This window comes from Pan troglodytes, chromosome 16 (assembly GCF_028858775.2).
Source record: "Pan troglodytes isolate AG18354 chromosome 16, NHGRI_mPanTro3-v2.0_pri, whole genome shotgun sequence".
NCBI classification, from domain to species: domain Eukaryota; kingdom Metazoa; phylum Chordata; class Mammalia; order Primates; family Hominidae; genus Pan; species Pan troglodytes.
Genome location: NC_072414.2, coordinates 67543428 through 67556928, shown reverse-complemented (window position 1 = coordinate 67556928; position 13501 = coordinate 67543428). Strand labels below are relative to the sequence as shown.

The following is a 13501-nucleotide window of genomic DNA, read 5'->3' as shown; positions in this document are numbered from 1 at the left end:
AGTGAAGTCAGGCCCTGGACTTCTCTTTTTTGTCAGTCTCATAAATCAGGCAGACATGAGCTTTTATTTGTGGATGCACCAAATAAATACCCTAGTGGACAGCTTTGCTCAGCCTGGCCACTGAAAGAGCCACCTAAATAAAATCTCAGGTCCAGGCCGGGTGCGGTGGCTCACCCCTTTAATCCCAGCACTTTGGGAGGCCGAGGCGGGCAGATCATGAGGTCAGGAGATCGAGACCATCCTGGCTAACACAGTGAAACCCCGTCTCTACTAAAAATACAAAAAAATTAGCCGGGCGTGGTGGCAGGCGCCTGTAGTCCCAGCTACTCAGTAGGCTGAGGCAGGAGAATGGCGTGAACCCGGGAGGCGGAGCTTGCAGTGAGCGGAGATTGCGCCACTGCATTCCAGAGCCTGGGCGACAGAGCGAGACTCCATCTCAAAAAAATAAAAAAAAATCTCACGTCCAGAAAAATTGGCCTTCCAGGGCCTCAGAACCCTTTTTACCAGTCTAGTAATAGCCTTTCATCAGCCTAATTTCCTATTCTTTTTAGTCTGAATGTATGGTGTAATGTGCATAAAATACACAAGTCCAAATTTTAGCATTCCGTGGACGCAAAATGTGCCAAAGGTGGATACTTTGCTTCTGTCATACATCAGTAGTCAACTTCTCTATACATCAAACTTTCAGCAAATTCAAACATTTTCCTTGAAAGCTGTGTTACTTTGGCCAAATTACTTAACCTCTCTGAGCTTCAGTGTGTCTACTTCCTCATGTCATGATTGAGAGTTAATATCTACTGGCTTAAAAAAGAAAAAAAAAGGGAAAAAATTAAATGAGATGATGGGTGTGAAGCAGGGATTGGCTGAATGTAAGCATTCAATAAATATTCAGTTTTAAAATTGTAATCTCAGCCTTCCCGCCCTGCAGAGGCTACACCCTAGCAGGACTTAATCTCCTAAATCTCTGCCGCTTACCCTAGTCTTTTGCACCAATTCAATCATTCCTTCACGCAGGGTCTACTGAGCGCCATCCCTTGTGCTGGACTCTGGCTACTTAAATAGGAATCAAGCCAGGTCCCTACCATTGCTCAGCCCGCAGCCGAGTGGGAAAGAAGCTCGCAAAAGCAGCAAACAGGCAGTAATCGAGGTATGGATCTGCTTTTGTTAAGGGCAAGTGGGGGAGCGAAGGTCTGTGTCTGAAACTTGGGTGTGAGGGGTTAGTTGGAGTAATCCAGGCAATTGGCACTGCCCGTTTAAGAGCACGGGCCCAAGAGGGGAAGGGGACTCCAGGTGAAGCCCTAAGGCCCAGGAAGATCTGCGGGAGGCGGCAGGGCCCAGGGCGTTGAATGCCCGGCCACAAGATCAGCCTCCTCCCATTGGCGAAAGGAGCCCCGAAGACCTTGTGTTCAGGAGGGAGGCCTCGGCCTGGTCAAGTCATCTAGCAGGAAGAGTCCCGGACAGTGCAAAGCAAATGCAAGAAGACCCCCTCCCTAGCCGATGGGAAATGCCCCAGCCGTTGAAGGCGGAAATAACGGCCTGTAGGCAACGGAACTCCCAGCGTTCGCAAAGGAGGGAGGAGCCGGAAACTCAGGGCGCGAGGCCTGTGGGCCCAGCGGTGAGGCAGCAGCTGGGGGCGGGGGGAGGGCGGGCCTAGCTTCCCAGGGCAGATGATTCGTCGGCCCCGGTGGCGGTGGCGGCGGCGCGTGCGACGGTCACCTCGGTTTCGGTGAGTCCCTGGGTTCGAGCCCGGGCCCCGCCAGCTGCCGAGTTGCCTCTCGGTGCCGGACTGTGACTCTCTCTGGCCGGCCCTGCACTCTGGCCTCCCGGGGCGTCATCTGGAGGGATAGAGCCAGGCCTGGGACTCCTTTTGGGAGAGTTTCCGTTCTTCTATTCCGTGCTGTCCGGCCAGGACCCCTCAGGGACTTTTGTGGGGCAGGGGCGAATCATGCATGGCCTAGATGACCCCATGCCTAGAAAAAGGCAGTGCGGGGCGGTGGCGGCGCGCACGGCCGAGTGAAGCAGATAGCGTCCCCGGGGCTGGAGCCCGGTAGCAGGGGTAGGGAAACGCGGAGGCTGCCAGGATGCGGACCCAGGGGACGCGAGGCGGGGGCGCCGGATGGGGAGACGCGAAGGAGGGGGAACGGGATGGGGGAGGGGGCTAGACAGGGAGGGAGGGTGGAGCGTGGGCGGGGCCTGGGGCGGGTCGGACTTTAGGGAGTTGGAGCGGGGGTTACTGGTGGAGAATAAGACCACCTGGGGCTAAGGTCCGAACACTTGGAGGCAGCACCATCCAAGGAATGGGTTGAAACAGCAGGAGCCCGGCGGGGCGCAGTGGCTCACGCCTGTAATCCCAGCACTTTGGGAGGCCGAGGTGGGCGGATCACCTGAGGTCAGGAGTTTGAGACCAGCCTGACCAACATGGTGAAACCCCATCTGTACTAAAAATACAAAAAAAATTAGCCGGGCGTTGTGGCGCGTGCCTTTAATCCCAGCTACTCGGGAGGCTGAGGCAGGAGAATCGCTTGAATCCGGGAGATGGAGATTGCAGTGAGCCGAGATCATGCCACTGCACTCCAGCCTGGGCAACACGAGCGAAACTCTGTCTCAAAACAACAACAACAAAGAAAAAACAAAACGAAACAGCAGGAACCCGCCAAGAACAGCCTTGAAGGAAGGTAAAGGAACCGCCCCAGTATCCAGGACATCAGTTTTCCTTTTTTTTTTCTTTTTGAGACTAAGTCTCAATCTGTCACCCAGGCTGGAGTGCAGTGGCACGATCTCGACTCACTGCAAGCTCCGCCTTCCGGGTTCACGCCATTCTCCTGCTTCAGCCTCCCGAGCATCTGGGACTACAGGCGCCCGTCACCATGCCTGGCTAATTTTTTTGTTTTTTGTTTTTTTTTTTTTTTAGTAGAGACGGGGTTTCACTGTGTTAGCCAGGATGGTCTCGATCTCCTAACCTCAGGTGATCTGCCCGCTTCAACCTCCCAAAGTGCTGGGATTACAGGCGTGAGCCACTGCGCCAGGCCCAGGACATCAGTTTCAAAGGTTGTGTGGTTCTTGGCAGAGCGGGAGCCCACACCAAGATAGTGCATGATAGGCCTAATAAAGGTGCTTTGGATTTGGTCATTACTGTGGTGATGAACTGAAAACATAATGACTTTTTAAAATTTTTTATCATGAAAGCTTTCAAACTTACACAAAAGTACAGAAAAGTAGAGACAATAGCATACATACCATTATGGATGATTTGAGTAACATACCATATGGATCCCAAGCACTCATCATGAGGCCTCAGTCACTCAGGAATGGCAACCCTTGGTTGCATTGCAAAGATATTAAGGCACACCTCAAGCCGGGTGCAGTGGCTCATGCTTGTAATTCCAGCACTTTGGGAGGCTGAGGCAGGCAGATCACTTCAGGTCAGGAGTTTCAGACCAGCCGGGCCAACATAATGAAACCCCTTCTCTACTAAAAATACAAAAATTAGCCGAGCATGGTGGTGCATGTCTATAATCCCAGCTACTCAGGAGGCTGAGGCAGGAGAGTTACTTGAACCCAGGAGGTGGAGGCTGCAGTGAGCCGAGATCACACCACTGCAGTCCAGCCTGGGAGACAAAGTGAGACCCTGTCTCAAAAAAAAAAAAAGGCCGGGCGTGGTGGCTCACACCTGTAATCCCAGCACTTTGGGAGGCCAAGGTGGGCAGATCACGAGGTCGGGAGATCGAGACCATCCTGGCTAACACGGTGAAACCCCGTCTCTACTAAAAATACAAAAACAAAATTAGCCGGGCATGGTGGCGGGCGCCTGTAATCCCAGCTACTCAGGAGGCTGAGGCAGGAGAATCACTTGAACCTGGGAGGCGGAGGTTGTGGTGAGCCAAGATCGTGCTGTTGTGCTCCAGCCTGGGCAACAAGAGTGAAACTCTGTCTCAAAAAAAAAAAAAAGTTTCTTTTATGTTTAAAGGTTACAGAGGTTCAGTTATTCAAGATAAAAAGAGTTCTGGAGAGTTCTGCACAGCAATGTTGAACATACTTAACTTTACAGAACTGTACACCTACAAATGGTTAAGATGATGAATTTCATGATATGTGTATTTAGCCACAATTTTTTTTTCTTTTTACAGACAAGGTCTTGCTATATTGCCCAGGCTGGCTTCGAACTCCTGGGCTCAAGCATACCTCCTGCCTCAGCCTCCAGAGTAGCTGGGACTAAAGGCAAGCACAACTGCACCTGGCAAACCACGATTTTTAAGTTCCTTTTAAATTAAACAAAATCTAATGTTTCAAATCAAGAAAAAGATCTGACTTCACTTGTGCAATGGAAAGTAACTCACTGGCCAAGTAGAGGCCTATGGAGTTGTATTTTTCACTGTAGAGGCTCTGGAATGAACCTGTTGATTTTGATGCTCAGAGCACTGGACCTGGCCTGGGATGGAGGTTAAGCACTGGAGGTTCCCTCTGGTTTACACTAGAACCAAAGGGCTGGGCCAACCCAGCAGTGCAAGTCAGATTTCTCCCAAATGTTCCTGTTTTCTTATAATCTAAGGCTCACAGGCGCTTGAATGAAGTGTGAATTCACCTTTCTCCCCACTCCCATTCTTTAGGGTCCACCTAAAGTGGGAAGTCTGTTTTCAAAATGACATCTACTCCATGCCTGTCTTGTTTCCCTAATGTACTTTATGGAAGTTCTTCACACTACTGGAGCATTGACATTACTTGTTAAGCAGCCTTCCACATCCTAGCTCTTTTCCAAGTGAGTCCCACATAAGTAGCCCTGAAACCTTCTTTCTGCCCACCCAAAAACAAAACAAAACTAGAATATGAGGAAGTAACAATCAGATTTTTTAAAAAATAAATTATAATTTAAAATAATTTTTTACTTTTTTATTTAAAAAGTAGAGACATAGTCTCACTACATTGTCCAGGTTGGTCTTGAACTACTGGCCTCAAGTGATCCTCCTGCCTTGGCCTCCCAAAGTGCTGGGATTACAGGCATGAGCCACCTGTAATCCCAGGTGGCTAGAGTTTGTTTTTTTGTTTGTTTGTTTGTTTGTTTTTTGAGATGAAGTCTTGCTGTGTCGCCCAGGCTGGAGCACAGTGGCATGATCTCGGCTCACTGCAACGTCCGTCTCCCGGGTTCAAGCGATTCTTCTGCCCTCAGCCTCCCGAGTAGCTGGGATTACAGGCGCCTGCCGCCACATCCAGCTAGTTTTTGTATTTTTAGTAGAGACGGGGTTTCACCATGTTGGTCAGGCTGGTTTCGAACTCCTGACCTTGTGATCCACCCACCTCGGCCTCCCAAAGTGCTGGGATTACAGGCATGAGCCATCGTGCCTGGCGAGTTTGGGGTTTTTGATTGCTTTTGTCTTCCTCCAGGGACCCTAGAACCAGTGTTTCCTCTGGAATTAAATTTTCATAATATGAGTTGGCACTTAGTTGAGAATTAAATAACCAATTGAATAAACTGCATAGAGAGTTATATTGGTTAATGAGTGATGGCTATTCAGGAAACTGTAGAGGAACTGCTCAGAAAAGGCCGGGCGCAGTGGCTCACACCTATAATGCCAGCACTTTGAGAGGCTGAGGAGGGAAGATTGCTTGAGCCCAAGAGTTCAAGACTAGCCTAGGCAACATAGGGAGATCCCGTCTGTACCAATAAATTTTAAAATTGGCTGGGTGTGGTGGTGTATACCTGTAGTCTCAGTTACTGGGGAAGCTGAGGTGGGAGGATTGCTTGGGTCCAGTAGATTGAGGCAACAGTGAGCTGTGATTGCACCACTACACTCTGACCTGGGTGATAGAGAGAGACCCTGTCTCAAAAAAAAAAAAAAAAAGGAAATATCTGTAGGAAAATAATGTTATTGCTAATATATGACTCATTTACCCTTTAACTTCCTTTTTTCTCATGGAAACAATTGTGATTTTGCATTAAGTTAATTTTTTTTCAGGAATGTGGCCATCATATCATAACTGCATAACTGTCTGTATACAGGAGATGATATGAAATGAATGAACCATTTTCTTACGTTTTCCTTTGTAGGGAAGATGGAAGAGTTGAGTCAAGCCCTGGCTAGTAGCTTTTCTGTGTCTCAAGATCTGAACAGCACAGCTGCCCCACACCCCCGCCTATCCCAGTACAAGTCCAAGTACAGTTCCTTGGAGCAGAGTGAGCGCCGCCGGCGGTTACTGGAACTGCAGAAATCGTAAGGAAGCTTTAACTCCTTGTCTTCTTTCTCTGGGCTAGGAGCTATGAACCATTCCGAAGGCTCTAGGCTTGTCTCTACAGACTCTCCCTTCAAAGTAGACCCTTTGTAGGCTGATCTTCTTGCCCACAGGTTGGGAGGGGTAAATCCTGGCAGAGGTAGGTTTCTTTTATACCCAGAGCTTAGGAGAAGATGAGGAATTAGGGAGACACCGAAGTTTGAAACCAAAAGCTCAATTATTTGGTTAAGTTTTTCTTTTTTTCCTGGCAGCTGTACTGAGCTCTGTGGTTTAGGAACTTGCGAAAGCCACGCCCAGACTTTCACTCCCCACATTTCCTGGGATGCTTGTGTTTGGCTTCTGCACTCTGAATGCTGGTATTGGTGTGGTCTTCCCATCTGCCTTCAGCCCAAATGTTTCTGTGGCACTCTTGGGAGTTCAAGACAAATAATTCCTAAGGGAATCTGAGGAAATATCTTCCATACACTTAATTCTAAGTGCCAAAATGTGCAAACAGGGAAAGAGGGCAGGATAAGAGTGTTTGAGGCTGAGCTACTCTGAAGGCAGGGCCGATCCTTGTATTCTCAATGCAGCATGGGCCTCCTCTGGGTCATAAATTAAGGAATTAGGGATCAGAAGAAACTACTAACAGCTGCATAGTTTCCATACAGTCTGCATTTTGCCCAGTGTTGCATCACTGGTTGTGTTTGGCAGAGAAGGTTCCCTGTGGCTCTGGGTGGCTTGCAGAATACATTCCCAGATCACTCCTCTCCCCATTTTTAAAAATGTAGTTATCTTTGAATAGGTAATACATTTGTATGGTTGAAAATTTAAAATATACATAAGAGGCCGGGCATGGTGGCTGACGCCTGTAATCCCAGCACTTTGGGTGGCCGAGGTGGGTGGATCACCTGAGGTCAGGAGTTCGAGACTGGCCTGACCAACATGGCGAAAACCTGTCTCTACTAAAAATACAAAAATTAGCCCGACATGGTGGTGCGTGCCTGTAGTCCCAGCTACTCGGGAGGCTGAGACAGGAGAATCACTTGAACCCGGGAGGTGGAGGTTGCAGTGAGCCGAGATCGTGCCATTGCACTCCAGCCTGGGCAACAGAGCTAGACTCTCTCAAAAATAAAAATAAATAAATAAAATAAATAGAAGAGTATATGGTGAGGTCTTCTTCCCATTTCTGTCCCCTAGCTATCCAGTTCCTCTCCTATATTATTAGTTTCTGGTGTATCCTTCCAAATATATATATATTTTAGACAGGGTGTCACTGTGTTGTTCAGGCTGGAGTGTGCAGATCCCAACTCACTGCAGCCTCAACCTCTCAGGCTCAGGTGATCCTCCCACCTCAGCCTCTGAAGTAGGTGGGACTACAGGCACACTCCATAGCACCTGGCTAATTTTTTTATATTTTGTAGGAGCAGGGTCTCCCTATATTGCTTAGGCTGATCTTGAACTCCTAGGCTCAACTGATCCTCCCACCTTGACCTCCCAAAGTGCTGGAATTTCAGACGTCAGCCACTACGCCTGGCCCTTCCGAAGATATTCTATACATATATGAGCAAGTGTGTGTGGTAGTATGTGTACAAAAGCTTTTTTTTTTGACTCTATCTCCCAGGCTGAGTACTGTGGCATGATCTTGGCTCACTGCAACCTCAGCCCCTCAAGTAGCTGGGACCACTGGTGTAGGCCACCACACCCAGCTAATTTTTATATTTTTGGTAGAAACACAATTTCACCATGTTGCCCAAGCTGGTCTTGAACTCCTGAGCTCAAGTGGTCTGGCCAATTCACCCTCCCAAAGGGCTGGGATTACAGGCAGGAGCCACTGCACCTGGCTTTTTTTTTTTTTTTTTTTTACACAAGTAGCAGTATACTATATACTGTTCTGCACATTTATTTAGTGGTGTTTTGGGGGAGAAATTCTATATCAGTTCATAAAGTACCACATCATTCCTTTTTCGTGGTGCTAGGTATTCCGTGGAATGGATACTTCATAATGCCATCAAGCCAGTCCCTCCTGATGGGCATCTGGGCAGTTTTCTTCTCTTGTGATTACAAATAGTGCTCAGGAAATAACCACAGACAGACTTTCTTTCACACATGTACAAATATACCAGCTCTTTTATTCTCGAGATAAAAGACCATTGTGCTTTCATATGTTCTCTCTGGTGTGTGCCTTTTTATAATGAGCATGAACATGTATGTGTTTAAGAGAAACCAGCTGTGTTGGTTTCACTGCCTCAGTGGTTGAATTCCTGCCTTAGCATTGAAGAAATCAAATGTGGGAGGTTATGTGGTATTTCCAAATCACTTTGAAACAATTAGGTTCCAAAAGATTCTTTTTTTTTCTTTTCAGTTTCCCAAACTTTCTAGCATGTGTTGTTTTAAAACAAGATAACGATAAAGGGAAACAAATAAATAAAATATATTAAATTGTAAACTAAGTGACCTTTTTTGAAAGTTAGACAGGAACTGGAGAAAGGCCTGGCTTCTGAGAAAGCTGTATAAGCTGGGCACAGTGGCATACACCTACGGTCCGTAAAAAAAAAAAAGTTCTCTTTAAAAACAAAAAAGGTGTATAAAGCAGAAATCTCCAGAAGCTGTCCTTGCTTTAGACTTCTCACTGCATCTCAGTGGCTCTTCTCTTCCACCCCTGGGGTCTTTGGATGAGATGTCTGCTAGGCAGGAAGGTGTCAGCTCTCATCTGGGGTGGGATGGGGTAGGGGTGAAGCTAGCCTTTCCATCTAGTGAACCTTGGAAATTTCTTTAGATATTTTATTTTGCATTCTTAGGAAACTCTGAGGAAGGCTGAGTGTATTCAGAGGGGGTTTCGCTATTTAGGATTTTGAGGGGGCGGTCACTGGTTTAGCCTTGCAAAGGAGACTCCATCATTTCTTACTTCCACCAGAATCCCCAAGTTGCTCCCAAATTTGGAGCTTTTGAATTAAATGTGTCGCATTATAGGGCATCTTCCTAAAAGACATAAAGATCTGCCCTGGCCAGATGCGGTGGTTCATGCCTAATAATCCCAGCACTTTGGGAGGCTGAGGCAGGCAGATCACTTGAGGCCAGGAGTTTGAGACCAGCCTGGGCAACATGGTGAAACCCCATCTCTACAAAAAATACAAAAATTAGCCAGGGGTAGTGGTGTGTGCCTGTAGTCCCACCTACTGTGGAAGCTGAGGTGGGAAGATCACTTGAGCCCAGGAGGTCGAGGCTGCAGTGAGCTGAGATTGCACCATTCCAGCCTGGGCAACAGAGCGAGACCCTGTCTAAAAGAAAAAAAGATATGTCCTTATGCCTTTTTTTTCCTTCCAGCAAGCGGCTGGATTATGTGAACCATGCCAGAAGACTGGCTGAAGATGACTGGACAGGGATGGAGAGTGAGGAAGAAAATAAGAAAGATGATGAAGAAATGGACATTGACACTGTCAAGAAGTTACCAAAACACTATGCTAATCAAGTAAGTGGTCCAGAGAAGATTAGACCCAGCTAATCTCACTCCCTTTACTATGCAGTCAAAGTCCACTGAAATAAATGCTGTCATAAAGAGAGGAGAATGAGGCAGGAAAAAGGAATAGGAACTGCAAAGAACATGCCAGTGTACATAGATCATATGGGATGATAAGAAGAGATGGCTTACTGTGCTATGGACTGACTAGGAATCACTGATGGAATCTGTGGGTAGTGGGGTTTGGGAACTATTAGCCTATGCTGTTACCAAAGGCTGCCAGCCCACTGCAGAAAGCCCCTGAGCTATTGATATAGTAACACACTCCATATCCTTGTCATTTTTTTTAGTTGTCACTGCACAGCTGTTCTGGATTGGGCCTGCCCAGCCTACCACTGACTCCTTCCACTTCCCTGGGTGGTAGAGTCTTTCCCAGGCAGTGTACTATGAGGCCAGTCTTGAAATTTCACACTCAGGTGGTGGCAAGTGGGAAGTACAGCTGCCCTTGAATAAAGTGAGCCTGCCCAGCCACCCCAGACCAGCCAGCTGGCCAAGGTGAGGTTCAGGCCATGAAGCAGCAGATCACTATAATAAACCTGACTCAGTGCCCTTTTAGATCCAGAGAGGAAACCAACATGGCTGTGGTACCATAGGGAAAGAGGTGTGGAGAGAGACTGTTCTTGTGTTCCAGGCAGCTCAGGTATTTCAGAAAGCAGGGTATGGGTCCAAGTTGGGATGGAGGTCTACCCTGCTATCATATACTTGTGTCTAGAACCCAAGTATCTTGTCATCTCAGAATTCTCCCCTGCCTTTAGAATATGGTTCCTGGGCCTGAGTGTGGTGGCTCATACCTGTAATCCCAGCAATTTGGGAGGCCAAGGTGGGAGGATTACTTGAAGCCAGGAGTTCAAGACCAACCTGGCTAACATAGTGAGACCCCATCTCTTCTTTTTTCTTTTTTGAGACAGAGTTTTGCTCTTGTTGCCCAGGCTGGAGTGCAGTGGTACGATCATGGCTCACTGCAACCTCTGCCTCCCGGGTTCAAGCAGTTCTCCTGTTTCAGCCTCCCGAGTAGCTGGGATTACAGATGCCTGCCACCACACCCGGCTAAGTTTTTGTACTTTTAGTAGAGACAGGGTTTCACCATGTTGGACAGGTTGGTCTCGAACTCCCGACCTCAGGTGATCCACCCCCCTCGGCCTCCCAAAGTGCTGGGATTACAGGAGTGAGCCACTGCACCTGGAGAGACCCCATCTCTAAAGAAAAAAAAAAAAAAACACAATAGAATATGGTTATTGGATGCACTCCCACAGCCCCTTTCTTTACCCCAAATACAGTACAGATAACATCCTCTGTGACAAAGTACAATTCAGTTTTGTTCAGTAAGCATTATTGAAAGACCTGCTCTGTGTTAAACTAGGCTATGACATGGGAAGATAGATGTGGAGCAGAAATAGCCCCTGTGCTCCTAGAATAGGTGTAGAAGATGTTTTGTGCTATAAAAAAGTGAGATGCTGGCCAGGTGCAGTGGCTCACGCCTGTAATCCCAGCACTTTGGGAGGCCAAGGCGGGTGGATCATGAGGTCAGGAGATCGAGACCATCCTGTCTAACATGGTGAAACCCCGTCTCTACTAAAAATACAAAAAAAAATTAGCCAGGCGTGGTGGTGGCGGGCGCCTGTAGTCCCAGCTACTTGGGAGGCTGAGGCAGGAGAATGGTGTGAACCCGGGAGGCGGAGCTTGCAGTGAGCCGAGATCACACCACTGCACTCCAGCCTGGGCGACAGAGCGAGACTCCGTCTCAAAAAAGAAAAAAAAAAAAATGAGATTCCTTCCAACCAAGGAGGAAGGAGGGGGTGTGAAATCAGAGAAGGGTTAATGAAGGAAGAGGCAGCCTTGAAGGGTAAGTAGGACATTAATAGATAGAAGTGCAGTGCATTTTAGGGCATTCCAGGCAGTGGGAACAAACAGGCTGAGCACGAGGCCCAGAAGCCAGAAAGGAGTATATGGTGTGCCCGGGAGCAGTTTGCAGGCCAGTTAGGGTAGAGTGGCATAGAGTTGGGAGAAGGAGTATGGCAGAAGAGATGTAAAGGGCCTCAAAAATATGTGCAGAGGTTGGGCACAGTGGCTCATGCCTGTAATCCCAGCACTTTGGGAGGCTAAGGCCAGGAGTTCAAGACCAGCCTGGCCAACATGGTGAAACCCCATCTATTAAAAATACAAAAATTAGCCAGGTGTGGTGGGTGTCTGTAATCCCAGCTGGGCAGCATAGGAAGATCCCATTTCTATAAAAAATAAAAAATAAATAAAACAAATAAAAAAGAAATGTTGCCAGATAGAATGGAAGAATTTAGCAGTGGACTGGATATGAGAGGCAGTATAAGAAGTGGTCAAGGATGTAAGCTTTGAGGTCACACAGATCTGATCTCAAAGCTAGGCTCTGTGTTGACCTTAAGCAAGGTATTTTAGCCACTCTAAGTCTTTGGTTTCTTATCTGTAAAATGGGGATAGTAATAGTACTTATCTCATAGGATTGGTAGAAGGATTAAATGAAATAATATGCCTTAAATACCTAGCCCAGAGTCTGGAAGTGCCCGACAAGTATTAGCTGCTACTACTATTTTTTAGACAGTTATATTGAGATATAATTCACATACCATACAATTTGCCTATTTTTATTGTATAGTTTAATGGTTTCTTTTTTTTTAGTGTAGTCACAAGACTGTGCAACCATCACCACTATTTAATTCTAGAACATTTTCCTTATCCCCAAAAGAAACCCCATACTAATTAGTGTCACTCTCCATTCTTCCCTGTAGCCCCTAATCATTAATCTACTTTCTGTTCCTATTTTGCACATTTCATAGAAAGGGAATCATATAATATGTGGACTTTTGTGACTGGCTTCTTTTACTTAGCATGAGGTTTCCAAGGTTCATCATTTTGTACCATGTATCAGTACTTCACTCCTTTTTATTGCCAAATAATATTCCACTGTATGGATAGACTACATTTTGTTTATTTATTCTTCAGTTTATGGCTATTTGAGTTGCTCCTACTTTTTGGCTGTTATGAATAATGCCATTTTTATTTGTTTTTTAATTAATTTTATTTATTTATTTTTTCGAGATGAAGTCTCACTCTCTCACCCAGGCTGGAGTACAGTGGCATGTTCTTGGCTTACTGCAACCTCCATCTCCTGAGTTTAAGTGATCTTCCTGCCTCAGCCTCCCTAGTAGCTGGGACTACAGGTGTGTGCCATCACACCCAGCTAATTTTTATATTTTTAGTAGAGACGGGGGTTTCACCATGTTGGCCAGGCTGGTCTCGAACTTGTGACCTGAGCTGATCCACCCGCCTTGGCCTCCCAATGTGCTGGGATTACAGGTGTGAGCCACTGCACCTGGCCAAATAATGCCATTATTAATATTCATGTACTACAAGTTTTTGTGTGAGCATATGTTTTCATTTCTCTTGTGTATATACCTAGAAGTGGAATTGCTGGGTCTATATATGATAACTCTGTTTAACCTTTTGAGGAAGTGCTAGACTGTTCTCCAAAGTGACTCCACTACTTTACATTCCCACCAGCAACATATAAGTGTTCCAATTTCTCCACAGCTTTGCCAACACTTGTTATTGTCCATCCTTTTAAATATAGCCATCCTAGTGGGTGTGAAGTGGTTTCTTGTGGTTTTGATTTGTATTTCCCTATTTCCCTAGTGACTAATGATGTTAAACATCTTTTCTTTTCTTTCTTTTTTTTTTTTTTGAGTTGGAGTCTCGCTCTCTTGCCCAGGCTGGAGTGCAATAGCACGATCTTAGCTCACTGCAACC

At 46.7% G+C, this 13501-nt stretch overlaps 1 protein-coding gene across 8 annotated transcripts in view; it reads left to right on the top strand.

The window, feature by feature from the left end:
* The first annotated feature begins 399 nt into the window (after positions 1–399).
* The window catches only part of SNUPN (snurportin 1), a 28260-nt gene continuing 15158 nt past the window's right edge, over positions 400–13501 (top strand). The window contains exons 1-4 of one of the 8 annotated variants that reach the window (XM_063793968.1): positions 400–628; positions 1015–1147; positions 6044–6206; positions 9532–9676. In XM_063793968.1, coding sequence (XP_063650038.1) covers positions 6049–6206; positions 9532–9676 — 303 coding nt within the window. In that variant the 5' untranslated portion in view covers positions 400–628; positions 1015–1147; positions 6044–6048. Of the gene's footprint in view, positions 629–924; positions 1727–1758; positions 2057–2116; positions 2676–4607; positions 4757–6043; positions 6207–9531; positions 9677–13501 lie in introns of those variants that run through there. The other 7 variants (XM_016927227.4, XM_016927226.4, XM_016927224.4 and 4 more) reach the window with 7 other exon arrangements.